At 33.6% G+C, this 10,263-nt stretch overlaps 1 protein-coding gene across 2 annotated transcripts; it reads left to right on the top strand.

Annotated features, from left to right (window-relative positions):
- Positions 1–1,222: 1,222 nt before the first annotated feature.
- Positions 1,223–5,950, top strand: LOC107775642 (10 kDa chaperonin 1, chloroplastic). Of its 2 annotated transcripts, XM_016595390.2 has the most exons (7): positions 1,223–1,379; positions 1,493–1,551; positions 1,669–1,719; positions 4,200–4,265; positions 4,372–4,419; positions 4,639–4,668; positions 5,731–5,950. In XM_016595390.2, exons 1-7 carry the CDS (start codon positions 1,295–1,297, stop codon positions 5,797–5,799), a joined length of 408 nt encoding a protein of 135 aa, XP_016450876.1. In that variant the 5' UTR covers positions 1,223–1,294; the 3' UTR covers positions 5,800–5,950. The 2 variants fall into 2 exon arrangements, with proteins under 2 accessions (XP_016450876.1, XP_016450877.1); XM_016595391.2 differs by lacking the exon at positions 1,669–1,719.
- Positions 5,951–10,263: the final 4,313 nt, after the last annotated feature.

Below are 10,263 nucleotides of genomic sequence, written 5' to 3' on the forward strand. Positions count from 1 at the left end.
AGCAAAATTACAATAAACGTGTGGTCCTTCCCTTTGTTTCTTGTTCATTAACAATATATTAATAATTAACACAAAGGCTGTGCTGGATCCATATTTACAATTTTAAAAAGCAAAAATATGAGCTTGCTCTTCATACTAGGGCACTAAGATAGAGTGTTGGAAGCCTGGAAGTCGACGAGATAGAGTACTGCGGGTGGCTGCTGGAGTGCTGGTTGAATTTCTACTGAAACTGGTTGAATTATGGTCGAATAAAGAGAACCATAATTCTGCTGGTGGCTGCTGGTTGAAGTTTAGGCGTTAGGGTTCTGATTATTTAGGAATTAGGCGTTAGAACTTAGAGATAAAGTACTGGAAGAAGTGGAAGATTTTTGATATATATATATATATAAGAAAATTAAATAATCCTCCCCCAAACCGATAAGCCGTTAATAAAAAAACTTCAATTCGTTCCCCGTCCGTTAAACCGTTAACCCGATACCAATAAGCCATTAAGCTTCGGTTTCGGTTCGATTTTGAACACCCCTAGATATGAGTATGCATATGAATCTTTTTAATTAATTAGAAGATATTTTAAAATTGTCCAACAGGACGATGACACGTGTCCCTCCGTTTAAATGAGGGGTATATTTAAACCCAAAGTATAACGGTATGAGTATATTTGGACCCATAGTATATCGATAGATATATTTAAATATTTTTCAAAAGTACAGGGATATATTTGGCTTTTTTTCGAGTACTAAATATACACTTACCGGTGAATACCCTAAAACCCATAAATCGTATACAAGTTCTATGCAAGTTAAGTTGTATGTAATTTGTATGTCTTTGACGCACAATAAAAAATTATATACAAATTATGCATAAATTATAGCTTTTGACCGAATTTAGTACAAAAAAAAAATATACAAGTTGTATTTATAGCTCTTGACAGGATTTGTATATATTTTATAAGTAACTTTTTGTAGTTTAAAAAACTTAATTAAACCAAGTAAATATTATTATGAAAAAAAATCCTCTTTATATTGGATGATTTTGTAGGCAATAAAGCGACGCAAAAATGACAAGAGAAAATCTTGAATTTTTTTTCTTGACAACGTTTACAAATCTATTAAATTTGTAAATTACAATACAATTCGAACAATCTAGAACAAAGACGAAGCAAATAATATTTTGTACGAAGATTTACAATTATACCCCTCACAACCCCTTTAATTGTCCTTATTGGACTGAGTCACCAAACACCTACCGTACTCTATTCTCTACACTGTAAACAGCAGCTGCTCTCGCCTTATCCATGGCTTCTACATTCATTGCGGTGGCTAAACCCATCACTTCTCACTCCACAAATCTTCCTTCTTTCTCTACCCAAAGACCTATAGGTACATATCTCACAACCCAATCTCTTTCTTGATAGAAATTCCCCTTTAGCTGAAACTGTCATTTTTATGTTTTCTTTACTTTCTCATTTACCACCCTTTTTGGTTTTGTACAGGTCTGAAGAGAAATTCTTTGAGAATTAATGCCATTTCCAAGAAATGGGAACCCACAAAGGTTACTCCTTTTATGCTTATTTAAGTCAATGTGAATAATTTTGTTATTTGTTACATTTGAAGTAGGAAAATTAAGAAATGGTAGCTTGGATACTTATTTTGTTTGTTTCGAATATAGGTTGTGCCGCAAGCTGATAGAGTTTTAATTCGGTTAGAAGAGTTGGCTGAGGTACTTTTATAGATGTTTCTTAATTGTTTTCTCTCTTTTGCCAATTTACCTAGTTGAATTTTATTGTATAATATTGCAACAACTGGACTTGTGTATTAAGTGGAGGTGCTATCAAGTTAGTGCTTTTGAAACCTGTGATTTGGACATTGTGGTGTATTGTGATTGTTCTGATTGACAAGACGTCAGGCGGTGTTAATGGGAGGTTAGAGATTTGGAGGCAGACCCTGGAGTCTAAAGGTTTCAAGTTGTGCAGGACCAAGACAGATTACTTGGAGTGCAAGTCTAGTGGGACGACTCAGGTTGTTTACGGAGAAGTGAGGCTTGAATCTCAAGTTATCCTTAGGAGAGAGAGTTTCAAATACCTTGCGTCAGTTATACAAGGAAAAGGAGAGATCGACGAGTATGTTACACATCGTATTGGGACGAGATGGATGAAATGGGGCCTCGCTTCAGGTATTTTATGTGATAAGAATGTGCCACCTAAACTTAAAGGTAAGTTTTATAGAGCGGTGGTCAGACCCACTATGTTATATATGGGGCTGAGTGTTGGCCAGTCAATAAATCCCGTGTCCTGGATAGAATTAGAAATGAAGTTATTCGGGATAAGGTGGGCGTGACCTCTGTGGAGGACAAGATACGGGGGGCGAGACTTAGATGGCTCGGACATGTGAAGAAGAGAGACACATATGCATCGATGAGTAGGCATGAGAGGTTGGCCCTGGAGGGCCTAAGGAGAGGTAGAGGTAGGCGGAAGAAGTATTGGGGAGAGGTGATTAGGCAATATATGACCTTGCTCCAGCTCACTTAATAAATGACCATGGATAGGAAGGTGTGGAGTTAAAGGGTTAGGATAGGTCGCCTAGCGTTGTCCTTATTTGTAACAGTAGCTTTAGTACATGAGTTAGCGTTATTTAGTTATTTTCGTATTTCTTGATTTAAGTGATTACTTGTCGTTGCTTTCGTTTCGGCTTTCTGATTACAATACTCGGTTTTAGTTTTGTATCTTTGCTTTGGTTTTATAATTGGTGTGATTGTTGCCGCACTTCCTTTTATCTTTCCTAAGCCGAGAATTTTTCGGAAACAGTATCTCTGCCTTCTTGAAGGTAGGGGTAAGGTCTGCGTACATACTAACCTCCCCAGACCCCACTTGTGGGATTACAATGGGTCTGTTGTTGTTGTTGTTGTTGTTGTTGTTGTTGTTATTGTTGTTGTATTGTGGTGTATTGTGTATTCTCAACTAGATATGACTGTGTAATTCAATTTCTGTTGAGGTTCTTGATTATTTTGCAATAAGTAGCATCACAAAAGTTGGTCTTTTTTTTTTTTCCATGAGAGCAAACTTAGTATTTTAGAAGTACTGCTAACTGGGTGCAGGTTTATTTATGTTTGGTGCTAGTGATTTATACTGTACATCAGGGAAAGGTTATATTTTATTAAGGATTAAGCTATCTTAAATCATATGGATGTAATGTATGCATGTGACGCTTCATTTGTGAAAAAAAGAAGAAAAGGCATACTAGTCCAGCTTGTTAGATCCATATATAGATTCATCATGCAATGGTCTCAGCAAGAATGAGTGTCATTAATCTTTTTTATAACTTTTCTCAGTGAACTTCTACTTCATTCTTCAGACATGACTAAATTGTTCTACTTTTCAGATTGCTAAAACCATGGGCGGATCTATATATAAAATTTGGGTGCTCAAGCACCTATTAACCTCAACTTAGAGCGATATAGTTCTATAGAAATTTTATTAAAATTGATATAAAAGATCATAAAGCACCCAAGAAACAAAAACACTGCTGGGTACTTTGGTTAAGATAGAATGTTGGAGACTTAATTTTGTTAGCGGGCGAGAGTTCGAAACTCAATCCTAGCAAAAGTCCTTTTTTATAACTAGCTGGTAAACTATTCCTTTTTTCTTATATTCAAGCTACTTTCTTTTTTCTTATTTTTTTTTATGTTTTCCTCGTTTAGGTATTTTTTTAATTCTTTCAAGTTCACTTTCTTAACCCAATACTACTTCAAAATTCACCGCTCTTTTTTCTTGCCCGTTGTTCTCATCACAGATTCACAGCGCCCATAATATTAATATAAGTTTTCTCCTTTACTTTTTTCCATCGCGGTGTTTAAATAGTTGTACTTGTACACGCGATTAGTAGTAACTTTATATCAAAAAATATTAAGCACCCACGAACCCAAAAACCTGGATCCGCCACCGGCTAAAACAAGCATTACTAGATCTTCTAGAGTTCAATGAGCGTTCAGTTATAGCTTAACTGAAAAGAAACAGCTTACGTGTGCTGGTAATTTAGGTCTGGATAATGTGTTGATGCAACTTGCAAGTTATTTTTTTTGACACATATGTGCTTAGCATAGAATAATTTTGGTCTGTCTACTGTTATATAAGACTGGTCAGATACACAGCAGTAAGGAGACCTTTCTGTAATATTCACTGAATGAAAAGAGTTTGTGTGCAGAAATCTGCTGGTGGAGTTTTGCTTCCAAAATCAGCAGTGAAGTTTGAGCGCTATCTTATGGGAGAAGTAAGTTTTATGCATATTATTTATTCATTTGGACAGATTGGAGATGCGTATGATGGTATTAGATATCCTTTTGATGACTGACTGAGACCAATTTTGTTAATTTTAGGTTCTCTCTGTTGGTTCTGAGGTTGCTCAAGTAGAGGCAGGGAAGAAGGTAAGCCTTTCGAAGTTTTTGATTTAGTGGATTTCTATCAAAGTTAAAGCTTTCATTTTTATTTTATTTATAGAGCTTTGCTAATCTCACCTTCCTGCCTTCCAAGTTCCACCCCTTGGTAGAGGGGATGATGGCTTGCGTTACTGATCCTTTTTGTAAATTTTTTTTAACTGATCCTTTGTGTACTTTCTTCTTCTGAATGATATGGTTCTTTTGCAGGTTCTTTTCTCTGACATCAACGCTTACGAGGTATGCGGTTTAGTAGTGAGCTGATCTATAATTGTGTTTATTGACATCCCTAAGCACCACTCTGTTTCATACTTACTCTTCTTCTTCTTTTTTTTTGCCTTGCTGAAAGGATCTAAATTCTCTTCTTGGCAACCTAGTGCCTCTTTGGAAAAACCATTTACTTATAAGCTTTTCTAGTTCTGATAGGCCAGTCGTGTTGCAAAATGGTCAAGACTCTTTTGGTCTGTGTTATTTCCCTTAGTATCATATAATGTCTTAATTAATTTAGGGATTAGAGAGTATAAGAATAACGAGACTGTTAAAACTAGTCTTACCTGATAAACATTAGTAGAAGGCAACTGAGAGGTCTTATTACCTACCTGAGAGGGATTTACTGGATAACACAGAAGCCTATAAAGTTTGTTCTGAAGACTGATGCTGATCTAGGCTTCCTCATAAATAGAGATTTGATGTATTAAAGGTTTGCGGTGAAGAAAATTACTTAGGATCAACAGTTCACCTTAGTTGGTTATTGCAGGGACAAATGGCTGTTGTAAAATCGGCTTATTATTGCTAGTTTAATCTCTCTAGAATGCTCAACTGTTGTTACCTTGACGGACTTGACTGGATTATGGGCATCACTCTGTTAATGTTAGCTTAGGAGTCCGTAGGTGGTTAGCCCGTTTAATGAATAATTACTTTCAACATGCTGTATTATCGGATAGAAGTTAGCTAATCCAACTTCGATGCCCTTAAAGATGTAAATTTTGCCCAAATCTTCTGAGGGCCTAAAGCATGACTCTAATTAGTGATAACAGGAAACAATGAAAATACATCTGCGTGTGTTAATTATGTTGGGATCGCCTCTAAATTGCTCGAGTAAGTACTTATTTGGAGCTGTGAAATGCTGTTTCAGTGTCAAAGATGGTGTCAGTTGCATTGTTTTTGTTTTGTCTGGTCTAGATTAGCTTACAGGCTATTTAATGTAGCCGACTTTAGTTTTACAAGTTGTACACAGCAACTACTTTCATTACTGTCTGTTATTGACAAATTAAATGCTTTTCTGTGTACTTATGTATCCAGGTGGATTTGGGAACTGATGCAAGGCACTGTTTCTGCAAGGAGAGCGAGTTGCTTGCTTTGGTTGAATAAACTGTCTCCTATTTGCATTTCATCTTTTGTCAGGTTCTTAGCCAAAAGACGGCAAAATTACTGATGTATTGTACCATCTCATCTTTTGTAGACAGACAACAAACATGTTGAGATTAATATTTTTAGTGGATGTTATTCTGATTTACAAACAGTTCAAGTGTTGAGATTGAGTAAAATTTGCTGCTTCTTTTCTTTCTAGCAATTGCGCTTTTCAACAAATATTACTTCATAAAGAATCAATACAATTTAGTCCATTTCCTCCAGAACTCGTCAGGACGATTTTTCTCCATCCATTTCTCACGAAATCCAGAACCCACTTCGTTATAGACCTATTAAGGTTATCTTACGTTTCTACAAATTCATATAAACATAGTGGAATTATCGACCTTTCGTTTCTAGTGTCAACTGATCCTTCTTGTTTGCGCCATCTGAATTGAAGCTTAATTTGACTAGAAAAAAGAAGCAGAACAGTAAAGGAGACATTTGTTTTATAGTTGTATACTAGTTATCTTCAACTTTTATTATAAATTTATATGGCAAAATAGTAAACTAAAGAGGTACCTTAAAAGCTATATCACTTTAGAAAATATTTGTCGTTACCGAAGCAAACCAATCATATAAGAACTCAAATTTAAAATTGTGCAAATTTTAAACTTAAATAGAGTTGCAATTAATATGGAATGCCTATTTTCATGGTGTTTGTTAATTATCTCTTAGTGTTTTGGTAGAGTTTGTAGACATTGTATCGAGTTCTATTCAATAAATTTTGAAAAAAGTGCTTCAACTTTTTTTTCTAGACTATAATATATTCTATGAAATATATGTTTTTCTATACAAATACAACTATGTAAGGTAATTTTTCTACTATAAGTTACTTGTTTGCTAAATAGGAATTGCTAAAACTAAGGAATATTGGTTCTGCTATTATATTAAATTATTATTAATTAAGTAAATACAAAATAGGAGGACAATATATTTGCCACCGAGCAACAAATACGTAAAGCTAATTAAGATAATATAGCTCCATAATGGTAAATGAAATATGTCGAATGAATTTTCTACTTTAGAATTGATGGTAGATGCATGTAAAATACATCTAATGAAATTAGCAAAAACTATTCTTGCTAAAACATATAGAAGAACTTTAATTTAAAACAGTTGACCAAACATACAGAGTAAATATATATATCTCCACAAAATCTCCAAATAAACAATACAAAATATCTGTTAAATTGAGGCGGTTTATTTATAGGGGTTATACAAAACCCCCACTATACATTTATTTTGTGGCGTTTGTGCCAATCCCCACAAAATAATTCGTTTTGTGGCAGCTTATTTGTGAGGGTTGTAGAAGACCCCCATTATATATTCTATTTGTGGCGCTTTTGTTCTAACCTTCATAAAATTATTCTTATTGTGAGGTTTCTTTTGTAAAAGTTTTTGAGACTAGGTGTCATCACGACATCCTACGGAGGAAAATTGAGATCGTGACAAAATTTTACAATTAGAAAGAATAGGGCAGTAGTAGCAAAATAGTAGAATGAGACAAAAAATATATAAATATAAGCAATAAAGATCTTATTGATGGATGTTTATATGTTTTTATGCCTGGCGAATAGTAAGAAATAACTTACCTTAAGGCTATGTATAAAATATAGGCTCGAAGGCAAGTGTAAATCATTGTGGTGATATAGTACGCTTTAGATTGACCGTAAACAACACCTTATGTAAGGTAACGTCCACGTCAGGCGCGCGCGATATTTACCTGAAAGATATTTAAGTTTTATAATTATATACACATAATTTTTGTTTTATCATTTTATTTGAGATAATTTAAATTTTGAAAGGATAAAAATAATACTAACAAAACTAAGCACTTGGATTTTCGTTATTTTATCATACCAATTAAAATATTATTGCATTTATCTAATATAGAGATTTTAGCAATTTTATTGATGCCAAAAATATTTTTGTTATTAAAAAAAAAAAAATTCTCAACTAGTTTGGTTTTGTTGCTTAAAATTTTCATTCTTGTTTGCTCCAAAAACAGACGCGGTAATTTCTCCCTCCCATTTCAAAAAATTTCCCAAATCTTTCCCTGTTTTAATTCCACTATGCCTCAAGGTTTTCTCTTTTCAACAATTCGGCTGAACTGCCTTCTTCCCTGTGAATTCCTTTCGCTTCAATTGCTTCAGGTGCGTTCTTTCTTCATCTGCTTCAATTTTGATCTAGTTTAATTGCGTTTAAGTATTATTCTTCTTCTCAATTTATGGCTCCTACACTGACTTTTGAGATCAGGGATTACGTATTTTTCGTTGCCCCAATGTTTCAGTTTAATGGTTTTTTATTCAATTATTTTCAGGCTTGAAGGATGACATGGGTTTTTCTGAAGGGAAGTATCCTTTTGGGAAAATTAACTTTAGAATGCCGCTACTCGTATTAAGGTGGTTTCTTCCTTTTCTCTTAACTCAATTTGTTTTCTTTATCTCAATAGCCATGGAATTTGTGATTTTCAGTTGTAGTTTAGTTATTGCTTGAACCAGTAATAAAACCTTTATGGACAATCTGCCTTGGAATAGTCCTTCTTGAAGAATATGATTGAGTAAATCTTGTTAAATATATATGCTTCAAAATATATGAATACTTTAAACAAACGGTACCTCCGCTATTAGATTTTTTTACTTTTGGTTACAGATTACCCAGTGTTTCTGTAAAGAGTTTTTCACTTAACGTAAAGCTTTTTCAAATTCCAACCATAATTTAATTATGTTGTGTGATGCTAAAATTGCTTGAAGAGACCCATATATTAATAATTGTGCGAGAGCACATCAGGATTCTTCAGACAGGGTATTTTTTAATGTTATCTCTAACATCTACATTGGGAAATCTCAAGAAACTACATGGTCTTTAGTATCTCTTTTATTTGCTAAGGTCTTACAATGAACTTTAATCTTGGAGATTTTTGGGTAGGTTAATTATTAGTATACCACTGATGCTTAATTTATTTTGAAAAAGACAGTGAATTATAATTTTCTATATGGTTACTAGAGATAGAGAGCGAAGAATCTGAGCCTTACATTGAAGCATCTCAAGCACAAAAGGTGTATTATGTAAATGATGTGTTGTGCATCCATAGCCAAAAGATTTAATTTGTATGATATGTGAGAAGAGATGGAAGAAGAAATATACTAGAATGAGACATATCAAGAGCAAGAACTTGAACACTTTTTGGCCATGTGACGAGTATATACAACTAGTTACATACCATCTAATTGATGATGTAGTAAAGGGAAATGTTATTTCTGACTTTATTAAATATGTGCCCTATCTGAAGGTAATAATAATTAAGTAGTTCTTATTTATTTTTTTTGGTTTATAGGTATGCTTAGAATGGTATTCATATTTGGTTTAAAAGTATGTTTAGAAATGGTATTCATATATGATTCACCTCTTTTTAAATTTATGGTGTCCATGTGTTTCCTTTAAGAGGATCTCTTACTATGAAGTAGTTCAAGAGACAAAAAGATTTGTTGAAGCTAACTTGATTGGATGTTAAATTTATGCAGATTTGGTTTAAAGGATTGATGTGCTTGCATGATGACACTGAGGGGTAAGTTATGTTTCTTAACTCATCTCCTAAATTTTCAATTCTTTTACTTCTTTTCCTAGATTATATCAAGTAACCAAATTTGTATCATATTTGTAGTTGTTAGTTCCTCTAGAATTGAGATATTGAGGTAACCTAGTAGTATATATTTTTAATTTATTCCAGAATTATTTTGCACTTTTTGTTGCTTTTGTTTGAAGTTAGCTCCAAAAAATTTTGACTTTGGTGTGGTTTGGTTTAGCTTGATAAATTAATTATTGATTTATTTCACAGTTCCAGCATAGTGATATGCAGAGTGAGTCTGCTTCACTCATGAGCGGAAGAGTATCACGAGGTGACAACAATACAGATCACCAAACAAATACATGTCACTTTTGTATATTTATTTATTGTTGACCTTCTCTAGATTGTAAAATGTTTAAGCTATCATATATCGTATGTGTTGTATAACCTTAGTTTGATATGAACTTGAATTTGTGATGTTGGTTTGTTTAGATACTTTTAATGGAATTAGATTTGCGGTGTATTTATTGAATCCTAGAACTAAAATTTTGAATAGAAAAAAAATATTTTGGCAGTTATAAGCTGCCAGTATTTAATTTTTTTTAAAGATTGAGATAGAAATTGTGGGGATTTATGACTCTCACATAATATTTTTTAAAAATATTGAGATCATATTTGGAAGGTTACAAACCGTCACTAATTGCCTCTAAAACCCCCCACAAATTATAAATTGATTTTGTGGCGATTGTCGTGGAAGTTCTTAAAAACTCCTACAGAAATGCTTGTGGCGCAGGTAACTGTGGCATTTTTTAAAATCGCCACAATTTATTTTGTGGAGGTCAAAAAGTGCCACA

This window comes from Nicotiana tabacum, chromosome 19 (assembly GCF_000715075.1).
Source record: "Nicotiana tabacum cultivar K326 chromosome 19, ASM71507v2, whole genome shotgun sequence".
NCBI lineage: Eukaryota > Viridiplantae > Streptophyta > Magnoliopsida > Solanales > Solanaceae > Nicotiana > Nicotiana tabacum.